Raw genomic sequence first — 11,731 nt, forward strand, 5'->3', positions numbered from 1 at the left:
TTAATAACTGCATTAAGGTACATTTTATACATAAATATTGTACTTTTTGCCCCACTACATTTGCTATTTGTTACCTTTCAGATGAACATTTTGCAATAAAAACACAGTAAGACTATGAAACACAACATAGACAAGAAAACAAGAACGTTTTATGCAATTAACTCTTCAAATTGTCAAATATTTTGGGGAAAAAAAAACTTTAAAGAGAGAAAATCCAAAGAGTCTCTCCGGTTATTCTTGTGATCTTTTGGAGGGTGCCTGATCCTTCAGTTGGCATTCACTGGACTAATCTACGGAACTGAACATTAAAGAATTAAACTAACTCCCCCTTTATGAACTACACAGTGAAACGCTGCTGTGTATACATTGTCAGATCACCTAAACAAGCTCCAGACATCCGGCACAGACAATAATTACATGTGATTACTTTGACGTCGGCTCATGACGAACTACTGTTTGCATCCAAATACTTCAGATGCTTTGATCTCATGTTTAGTTGCATGAACCTGATCTGCCTTTTAACATCCTTTAATCCCATAAACTGAACATATGATGTATGTTCATGCCTGTGTATTTACGCTCCATACTGTCTGCATGCAGTGAGTGCTGCCATCTAGTGAGTAGGAAAGGAAATGAAAAGTGAAGAGAAAGTTGTACGAAGCACAATCACTCCAAACACACAACCTCAATGTGGTTATCAGAATGTCCTACTTTCTGCTGCCAAATAGCTCTTGACTATTGTCATCGACTTCCCTCCTGCCATAAAGCTGCAGCGTTTACCTGCCGAGGCTGTCTGCTGGCTGTGCTTTTAGGGCCCTCTTCTGTTTGAGGCTGGTCTCTGTGGGCAGCTGCTGGCTGGAGCCTGGAATCACAAGCAGCAGCATGAAAATCATCACCAAAAACGTCTTATATCTGAAGTAATCCCCATTAATATTGCGGTCAGAGCTTGTTTTGTTATCATTTACACCTTTTGTTGGTGTCTTCGCCCTCATTCATACACATTCTAATCATTTTTTCTTACCTCTACATCCGTCACATTAATGATTTCAATACATATCTTTTTTTCTAACATTATCGCAATACGTCCACAGATTGATCATCTTCCTCATCAACCCAACACCCGGTGCTGCTGACCTGTACGGGTATCGTGGCTGTGAGATCAGGCCTCTGCTCCTGAGGTGCTGGTAGAGGTTACTGCTCAGTGACAGAGGGTTTAACACAAACTCCTCATCCAGCTGAGCGAGACAACCCTGAGAGAGACATAAGACACACAACCATCAAGCAAACCTGCACCATTTGAAAGTCTAGGATGTTTGCAGGTATTGCAGAAGATTTTGATGAAATCCACAGAGAGTTGTAGTTAGTGACATGGAGCTTTGGACAAAAAATATCCCTTAAGAAATATACCTACACAGCAGGGTGTTATCATCACATCACAGATATATCTTTCTAAAATGCCATTAAAACAGACTGTAATTGCAATTTTTAAAATACAGAATAAGTGTTATATGTCCTGTAGAGTAATGGGCTTTGGTCACGCCCCTTATGGTCATGTTATATAGTATATGTAGTAATAAACAAAAAACAAGATACAGACAATAAAATGTACAGTTTTAAGCCTCTCGTAGATATCTGCAGTCCTATGCTTATAGTTTAATTTGTCATTTTGACTATATATATTGTATCTATGTACTATGTCGAGATATGCCAGTGGATATTCAGTTCCTTGTATCCACTAGCAATGTATCTGTTTCTCCTTTCAAGTTCTGATGCCTCTGCTTACTTCTGTCATTTGTTTAGAACCATCAAAGGTCAATCTAACCTGTATAGTCTGCATGGCGCTAGGTGCAGGATCCTGAGTTGAGACGGGCAGTGAAAAGGGCAGCAGCAACTCTTTGGAGACAACAGGCTTCAGGAGGAAGGAGAGAGATGGAGACGGCTGGAGGATGTAGTGTGAATACACACCTGTGTTGTACACAAAGACACACATGCACAAGGCCGATGAGTGTTAAATTGACAACTTCAGTTTTTCAAAAGCCCGTTTTAGACATGGGACAGATGAAATTGCAGGCTTTGGATGCCTTTTGGTCATTCAGACATCAGTCACGTGCACCAATAAAGATAACAGAAAGAGACATGATATCAGTACAGTATGTACCATATGTAAGGGACTGGACAATGCATCAAGATTTAAAGAAAACAGAGACCAGACCTAAACTAACAGCAAGTTTATCAACATGTACGACAGGAGGACCGGTCAGGATTTAAGGCAAATTACCTGCCATTACACACAGAGTCACAGTTCGTACGCTACGGTTAAATGATTTGTTTCAGAGCAGCGTTCCATAAGTTGTGTCCTGTGCTCCATCACAGCAATTTACAGTAAAAGTCTGATCTATTTACTAAACTCAAAATATTTTTCAGTTATATCCTGTTTTTTTATTAAATCATAAAAAAGACATTTGCAGTAGCAACCTAATTATTCTGCACAATAATATGTTAGCATAACTACTATATAAATAGAATGTGATCTTGCTAATTATTGAACAACCAAAACCACGTTGCTTGTGAAACCTTTCCATTAATGTGACTGTATGCAGTGGTGTTCTGAGGACCACACACACACACACACACACACACACACGTGCATGCATGTGTGGTCGGAGGGTCTCTTCTGAGAGCTCAGTGCTGTGAGCTCTCACATGATGGACCAAGGCTTCATCCACAGCTGGGTCATGTTGTTGGATAAGTGTTTTTTAGGTTCTTCCTGCTGCTGAACTTCTCCTAGAGCTCTTTAATGACCTTCTTGCAGGCCCTTTTTGCCATCTTCAGACCCGGACTGAAGTTCTCTGGCTGAGTGAGTCCTTTCATCGTCCGTGTCACCCACTTCCTGCTGGCTCCAGTTTTGGGGAGCGTGACACTTGGTCAGCGCTCTCACAGCGAGCACAGTAACGAAGAAGAGGGGGAGCCGATCTCTGGCTTCTGTTGCGGTTTTGGCTTCTTCTGTCATCGTCGTGATGCTTTCTTCTCTCTTTCTTCACTTAGTTCAAAGCTGACTTTGTCTCTTGTGATGAATCCTAAACTGAAAGAGGCTCTTTATGAACTCGGTTCCCAGTCGCTGTGACATCACACTGTGAGTTCACAAAGGACATCACACACACACACACACACACACACGGACCTGAGCCTCCAGCTGTAGACTTCTGAAGAGGCTCCACCTGCACCAGCAGGAACAAGTCATGACTCTGAAAGAGAAAAAACAAGTCTAACATCAAAAAATATCAGAGGAACACTGAGAATGTTACAGGGAGTTAAGGTAACCTAAAGAGCCAATCAGAGGGCCAACCATGAAGATAATCAGAAGTGAAGAGAGGAGTGATAGAAATAAGGATTTTGTGATCTATATTTGGTTTGTTTATAGGTTTGGTAGCATAAATGTCTTCAACAAAAAACAGCCAGATTTGCATGTTTTAGTCTGCTATGACTAATACTAGTTTAGTATTATGCAAACATAGACACAGATTAGTCAAATAGTAAAAATTTTCCACAAGATGCCCCATAAAAAGGTAAAACACATGTAAAAACTCCTGTAGAAGGGATGAGCCACTACAGATACGTTTCTTTTTTAATAGTTCAGCTAGAAAATGTCAATATAATAAAGGCATTTAAATCTAAGGAGTGCCTGGGATTGGAGATTTCTTTCTTGCTCTTTTTCTCTGCTTGTTTTCTCTTCTGAGACCAAAGAACACCTGAGCCGAACATTTAAAATAAAACTTTTTAAATACAGCGTACACATACAATTGTCTTTCCAAACAGATCTTATTGTTCTATTTTACGGTGACTAATACTCGCTTAGCAGCTTTTTTGTTATAAGATTAAAAAGAACATTGTTTTAATAGGTTTTGTAGTTATTTCCCCCCCCCTAAAATGTGTCACCTGTCTTCAGCAGAGTGGGAAAAAATACTGCATCATTATAAAAGATACCTAATAAACGTTGACATTTGGAAAATCTGGAAATGTCAGATTCTGCTGCTAAATTCTATAATATGTAAATGGTAAAGGCAGCTGTCAAAGGATAAAATAGCAGTTAAAACATTGGTATTTACACACCCTGAGCGTGTGGCAGAGAGCGTGAAACAAGCTGTGGTTGGTCTCCATTTCATCCCAGTCCAGCTGCCAGCAGGTGGTGGGACGTAGCACCAGCGGGAGGCCGTATAACACACTCTCACACACTCCGTCTGCACGCAGAGCTCTGCAACACAAACAACCTGAGTTTGCACATCAAAAACGAAGGACAAGTGTGTCCACAGTGGAAGGAAAAAAAATTAATTCCTGAAAACTAATAACCCTTTCTTTCTTGAAATACTTGTAAGCAGAATACTGTCAGCAAACACATGAGGTCAGGAGCAGACAGACAGAATGACATCATCCCTGCCAAGGTGAATTCGTTAACAGTGCGACTGTTCTCGAGCTTCGCTGAAACGTCTCTGCTGTAAATCATGAGTCATAAGTATGCAAAGCACACGCACAGAGCACAATAACTTCAGGACTTACTGGTATGCAAAACACACACACATTCTCTCACACAGTCACACACAACTTCCCGCTGCAGCTCCAGAAAATGTAAAACTGATGCAAATCAGGTCACCCAGGTTATACCTGAATATCTGCTTTCTATCAGTGGAGAAAGTTTGTGCGCTAACAATGCATACAAGCGCTCATTTGCATACATGATGCTCTTACGTGTGTGTATTTTGGGAGGAATGACATCAGTTTTGGGAAGCTGTCTGCTGATGATTAGCCAGTAGTACACAAATAGTTGGAAATGTATTCAAATCAGTGTGAGTAATTGCAAAGTTGCATGAAGATTACCGTAAGACATAAAACCACATGAGAACACTAACATATTATTAAAGAAATAAAACATCTTAAATTCAGAACTTATGCACATTCAAGCAGGTTAGTTCAACTTCAACTAGACAAGAACATTTCATGGCTTTAAAACGAAAACATCTGTTTATATCCCCATGTTCTGAAAAGATGAAGTAAACTTTAGCAGCCTATGTCTAACTAGTCACATCTCAGGCTTATGATAACATTAGACAAAGTGTGTTCTGCTTAATATATAGCCCTCTACTTTATCAATATGACATGATAAACGACAAATGATAAATGAGAGAATATCCAATGCACTGCTATGAATTTTAGAAGCATTCGTGCAAAACTGGAATGTCCAAACATTCCTGCAATGTCACCCAGCAATGAAAAGAAGCCTGAAAAAGGAATTAAAGACTTTCTGTGTGAAAGTATGTCTTCAATACACTGTAGTTTCAAGGTGAAAGCGTCCAGCCATGATGTTGGTTGCATATTTTGCTCATGTAGCATATAAAAAAACACCATATGGACGTGTCAACAAGCTCAAGAAACACTCAAAGGCGTTCAGACATTTATAGTCTCTATATAATTTGAAATGAGTGATACCTGAGGATATTTTTTAATTATTTCTATAAATCCATTGTAGCAAAGAAAGGGTGCACAGTTCAGTTTTCTCTAACAACATCTACATGAGATACAGACTAATATGCATACAGACTATTTGACCTAGAAGTTTGTGAAATGAATCAGCATTTCTGCGGTTAATCAGAGCATCCATCTGCTCTTTTGTTTCCTTTCAGTGGGTTGCGTTGTGATTTATTAATCAGACCTTCCTCACAAACATCTTCTCCAGTTCTTTGAAGTGTCTGCTGCTGTTAGCTCATCCTGTGCTTCCTTTTGTACCACTGTTGTCCACTTCTCTGATGCTTCGACTGTGAGAGGCTAAAAACATTTCCTCCTAAACAAGAACAATTCTGTACTGCGGCTTTTATTTCTGCTCAACTGTACTTGTTTGGAGAGATTTCCAGCATCACAGCAGATGACTCTGGCAGAACAAAGCGCACACTGATGTGATGGGAGAGTTTCATCTGAGAAATATTCCACTACTCTGTGCTACCAGAAAGGAGTCATTCATAGACAGACAGAGTTTTACTGGGTACTGTGTAATACATATTCCACTCTTCTTTACTACTAACAATCTAAAAAATGAAAAAGAATGAATGTGGCAGAAAAAAATGGGAACAAAGACATTCATGTTGGGATTTTGTCCACTGCTTCTCCTGCTGAGAAACAAATGCATGAATATCAAAGTAATATTAATTTATAAAAAAAAACATATACCAAGGGATGTGAAAAAGTATTAATATTCATTCTAATGGATTTCATTTTTACTTTTAACTGAGCTGTAATTTCAGCAACGCAACTGCTGCCCAACTCTTACTTGATTACTTTCAGTCTCTGTGGCGGTGGGCTCTGATTGGCTGACATCTTGGTGACAGGCAGGAAGTCCCGAACGCTCTCAGTCTTCACGCCCAGGTTGGGGGCCAGCGGGATGAGGGCGGGGCTTATCAGACGCTCCTGCATGTCACACTTCACACACACTGCACAGGTGCAAAACGCCACAAAAGACCACATTAAACTTCTTCATTTTGTGCCATAAAGACACAGAAATCACTAACGACACCACTGTGTTCATGTCAGCGCACGGTTTGAGTAAACTCCTAAAGTGTGTATGAGTTTATTCAGTCCCTTTCAGACATGAACTCTGTTCCTTTAATCTGACGGTAGCTGAATGTGTTGGCTTCATGTCTGAATGTGCATCCTGGTCACTTTTCCGTAAAAGTTGCAATTTTACAAGGTCGGACCTCGTAACATTTCCTCATCACTTTCCGCACAATTTTTCCACATTTCAATACCAATATTCATCCACAAGCATCATAGAGAGCTCAAAATACAGTTTGTATGCCAAAATCACAACACACCTTTCTTGCTATTTTGCTTATTTTAAGTCTATCAGGCTACTTTACTGCAATGAAAACAGACACCAACAGCTCAGATTAATGATAATTATGAATAACCAATTGAGTCCAAGTTTATTTTCCCCCCACAAGATGTTAACTGAAGTTTCTTTCTTCTGGCTGTTTGTAGGAGTTTTTCCTCTGAGTTTATTAAATACCTGCAGCACCAGACAGCAGCAGCAGGATGATGTGTGTGTGTCACAAGAGACAGAGTTGTGTGCGTTTGCATATGAAACAACAGTTGTAACTTCATTAGTAATAATGAAAAATAATTTCTGACACAGAGAAAGTAATACTTATGATCTACCAGCAGGTCACACTGTGTGCTCCTCCTCCTTTCAGACAGGTGAACTGTCACACACAGGTTCACAGTTTATCATCGGCAGTTAATTATTTGCTTGAGCTTTCAGTTTCAGCGTTTAAGAAATCATAAATCAACTTGGCTGTTAGTTAATTGGACACTTTGATAAGCAGCTATCAGTTTAGATTTGGTGTTATTGGATTATTATGCCATTATACATCACTTGGTGGATTGTCTAATATCACAAGAATGAGAACTATAATAAAGACTGTGTTTGCAACTGTGAATGAAATCATGAGGAACATTAACGTAAAAATGACCTACGTCTGAACAACACAGTGCAGTCACTTCAATCTAGTGATAAACATCCCAGCTATGTCCCATGTCTGAAAAGGGCTTGAGTGTAGCGTCGAACCTGGAATGAGATCATCCAGTGGACTTGGCAGCAGGAGGTGCAGGTGCTCCCTGTCTCCTCCCTGCTCCTGAAGCCACGCCTTCAACACCATCTCCAAGGCGAACACACTGTTCTCCACCTGCTGGAGGTCGACCTCGGTCCCCAACATCAGGGAATCTGGAGATGGACACACACACACACACACACACAGACACACACACACCACACACAGCAGCATCAGTATGTGCATTAAAGGCAAGTGTCATATAAAAATCTTTGTGATCTCACATGTATTTTGATATTTCATTTTTATTCACCGACTTACTTTTGGTAAAGTTTAACTTCCAAACAAAATTACTTAAGAAAATCAACTTTTATTTCCCACCACTAGAGGGCAGCAATATTCAATACATCTAATAGACAGACTGGTGCGGCCTCAGCGATGTGCACAGACAGCCAAGACTTCTGAACTTGTTGTCATCCGAGAGCCTCAGTGTCTCTGGATAATTTGAAATCCTTCTTAAGCCTGTCTGGATAAGAGGACCTGGCACTGAAAGGAAGAAACAAGACTCCTATTGGATGTCAACCTCCTGTTGGTAAAGAAGACAGAAGATGCGGAGAAAAAGCAGCCTGTCTGAAATCTGTTGCTTTTTCCAGTTAATTTGCAGATTTTATGCAAATCTATGTCTCTCCTCTCATTTTCTGTGCCTATCCCTCATCCCAAAGGAGAGAAGAAACTTACACTGGTCTCTTTTCTCTTCCCACTGATTTCCACTTATCATTACAGAACAGGGAAAGAGACCCTGTGGACGTGCCCCACCCTCATCTCCTCTCCCCCTCATGTCCATTTATTATTGCAGACTAGACACAAACCTTATAAAGCGCCCCTCTTCTCTCGTTCCCTCTTTGAGCTGTTTAATAGTTAATGACCCATCAGGAGATAACTAATGGGACTAAAGGGAGGATCAGGAAGCATTGTGAGGGTACAGATGGAGGAGAGATGGACAGAAGGGAGGATAAGTTGGAGCAGAAAAGATGGATGGAAAATTGATAAAGTAGTTTAAAAGAAAAAAAAAAAAGAAAAAGTTCCTGCCTGAAACTTCAGGGAGAAATGAGAAACTTTAAATTCCTAGTCTAAAATGCGTCACTGCTTCTTTCATCTGTCAGGGGCAGCTACGGTACTGGAGCTATTTTTGGTTCTGGGCCAAAGTTTGCAAAAGTGCTTCATCTAGAAATAAGTACTTCATCTGCGGGAAGAGAATTATGTTTGCCACTTTTTTTTTTTTTCCCGCTGATGGACGTTTGCGGTCTGATCCTTGCAGGGTGAAGGCGAGGAGGATGAGAGGGAAAGAGGGAGGATTTAGAGGCTAACAAAGCATATACTAATGACACTTTTGCTTTACAAGTTCTGCTTTTATGTGTCAAAAAAAAAAAGTCAAGATGCTTCGCTTTCAGTTCTGACACGTTGCCGCATTGCTCTTGCGTCTAATTCGGATTAAAGAAGTTTTTTGGAAATGATGCTTGGGGATCAGCGGCATAACAAGACGTGCATCCAGCTGTATATCAGCACTGGTACATAGCTGAGCAAAAACTGCAGGGAGAGAGGGAAACAAAGCAGGAGGAATGGAAGGAAAATAGCTGAGATCAATTCACATTAAGTCAAAAATAATTGGAAAAAGAGAGAGAGATGGGGAAGTAAAAGCGGAGGAGGAATAGGAGGGAAAGAAAGGATGTGTTCTTGGCTTTATAGAAATAGAGATAAGAGAAAAATCCTTGCGAGAGATGGAGGAAAGAGCGAATCGATGGCCATTCGCTCCGATAATGTCTGTCTGGGGAACGGTGAGAGGAGGAGACAGAGGAAAAGACGGGGAGAGGGAGAATTATGGAAGTTGGCGTCTAGAGGAAAAGAAGAAGAGGAAGAAAGTATAAATTACAGAAAGAGCAAGACCGGGAGGAGGAAGGAGAGGGTACAGATAAGGTGAGATAGCGAGGAGATGGATGGATGGGTGCGGTGGGTGATGGATGATGGACCACACTGTCACAAATGCCTGTAATTGGACCACAGTGTGCCTGTGTTTATATGTGTGTGGGAGAGGGAGATAAAGAGAGGAGAAAAGAGGGCTAGAGAGAAAATGAGAGCTGCTGCTTCTCACAAATAACTGCAGACAGTCCATCTTGTGTGCGTTTCCAGAGAAATCTATTACGGACTGAAGAGAGCAGGTGAGAGTAGTTAACCCCGACGTGTGCGTTCGCCGAGACGGTAAAGAGCTGAAGTAATGATCCTGTCTGTTTCTCCGCAGCGGGCCGATGTGTGTTCACGAGGAATGCGTTTGCACTGCTGAATCCTCCCACAGATGCCTCCTCTTCTCAATCTCGGCAGAGTTCATTAAATATGTGTTTACTGCAGGTATGCAAAGATGTAAAGATCAATTATGTGTTATCATCTCCCGACACTGTCTCCCCTGTTTGCATTCTCTCTGCTCCGTTGGTATGAGAGATTATCAGACTATTAAATTATGAGCCGGAGCAAGTGACCCATCCCTGCCATCTACAAGTCTAATTGTGCTCCCGCGTCTCATTAGCGTGTCCTCGATGTCTGCGTACACCTGAGAAGATAAAGCGTGACAGGCATGCTGAGGGGAGCATGCGGGGTGTCAGACAGTCGAATCTCATTAAGGGTGTGTTTGTGTCTGGTCACAAGCCCAATCAGAAGTCACAGAGGACATGCCATCACTAAATGAAATTATGCTTTCCCCGCTCTCACACTGAGTATCATCCTGGAACTGAGTATATGTACATATATTGTAATGCAATGCATTTTAATAAGTTATGCCAAGATGTCAGAATAAACCCGCTGGAGTTTACTTTACTCTTGAGAGGAGATTTTACAGTCAGCTGTAACTTTTCAGATTTGTAGATCTAACTCAGTTATATGTCGTTGCCCATAAAGTTGGAATGCATTTTGTTTTCAGGCACATTCCTCTTTTTGTTTCTATTTATCCACATCAATTTTGACTAGGTGCAATGATTAGTCCCAGTTATCAGGTGAAACGAATTCTGACGTCTTGCCCATTGACACCATCAACAAGCTTGTGGACAGTATGCCACCATGTCCTGACGCATTGATCCATGTCAGGGGTGGCCACACTCAACATTAGTGACATTTGAAAGAGTAATATTGGACATCCTTATGCATGAAACCCCCTCGAATACGTGTTTCCTGTTAAACTGACTGTGGTTGAAAAATTGAAACAAAACCCATAATCCTATTGTTCAGTACCTCAATTTTATTTAAGCCTGAATACACAGTTTGCAAAAGTTAATTGTGGTTTAATTTTTACTGTGATATGCATTGTATGTATATTGTGATATCAATAAAGTTTTGCGAAGATATACACTTTATCTATCACGAATAAATCGAATTGTCACAATCACTTCATGAGAATATGTAAAAAAAAAGTATTTTATTCCAACTTAATGGGCAACAGTGTATATAAGAGGATCCATGTGGCAAAAAGTACCTCATCCAAGACCTCAAAACTAAACAAGCATGACATCAATATTTATGAATTGTGGCACTTAAAGTTAGAGTAGGAAGTATTTTGGGGCATAATAGGGCAAAAACTCCAGGATGAGCTTTTAACGTATTCTAATTCAAAGCATCTGAGAGGAAACTTGACTTCTCGTCCTTCACTTGGCTCCATTTTTAGGCTTTAAAAAAACCTAGCCTGTGACATGAGTTTTCACTCAAACACAAGCTTCTTCATCCAGATGGTGGTTTGAATTCTGAATGTTAACATTTAAGAAAGAACTGCAGGAGGACGGCTGTATACTTGAACCTCTTGAGATCCGAGCTCTTGTTTGACATGCATTTTTAAAATTTCTCTTTGCTATTTGATCAGATCAAATAAATAAAAAATAAATAAAAAATTTTTAAAAATATACGTACATTCATATATGAAAATGAAATAAATAAATGTATTACTCCTTTACAAGTGCAAATATCTGTGAGACAAGCTTACATTTTACTTACTTGACATTCTCACTCTATACATATGTATCAATAACAGTAGCTTCATAATAGACTCAGATTTTTAACATAGACAATAAAAGAAGACCAGATCACCCAAAATTTTTCAGGAC

At 40.2% G+C, this 11,731-nt stretch overlaps 1 protein-coding gene across 1 annotated transcript in view; it reads right to left on the reverse strand.

Annotated features, from left to right (window-relative positions):
• The window catches only part of m1ap (meiosis 1 associated protein), a 49,012-nt gene that overhangs the window by 1,200 nt on the left and 36,081 nt on the right, over positions 1 to 11,731 (reverse strand). Inside the window, exons 4-10 of the mRNA XM_008286883.1 lie at positions 7,610 to 7,765; positions 6,317 to 6,476; positions 4,111 to 4,252; positions 3,182 to 3,245; positions 1,823 to 1,965; positions 1,121 to 1,250; positions 781 to 821 (exon numbers count right to left, since the gene is read on the reverse strand). Coding sequence (XP_008285105.1) covers positions 781 to 821; positions 1,121 to 1,250; positions 1,823 to 1,965; positions 3,182 to 3,245; positions 4,111 to 4,252; positions 6,317 to 6,476; positions 7,610 to 7,765 — 836 coding nt within the window. The remainder of the gene's footprint in view (positions 1 to 780; positions 822 to 1,120; positions 1,251 to 1,822; positions 1,966 to 3,181; positions 3,246 to 4,110; positions 4,253 to 6,316; positions 6,477 to 7,609; positions 7,766 to 11,731) is intronic.

The sequence above is a fragment of the Stegastes partitus genome, unplaced genomic scaffold (assembly GCF_000690725.1).
Source record: "Stegastes partitus isolate 25-593 unplaced genomic scaffold, Stegastes_partitus-1.0.2 Scaffold474, whole genome shotgun sequence".
Classification (NCBI taxonomy): domain Eukaryota; kingdom Metazoa; phylum Chordata; class Actinopteri; family Pomacentridae; genus Stegastes; species Stegastes partitus.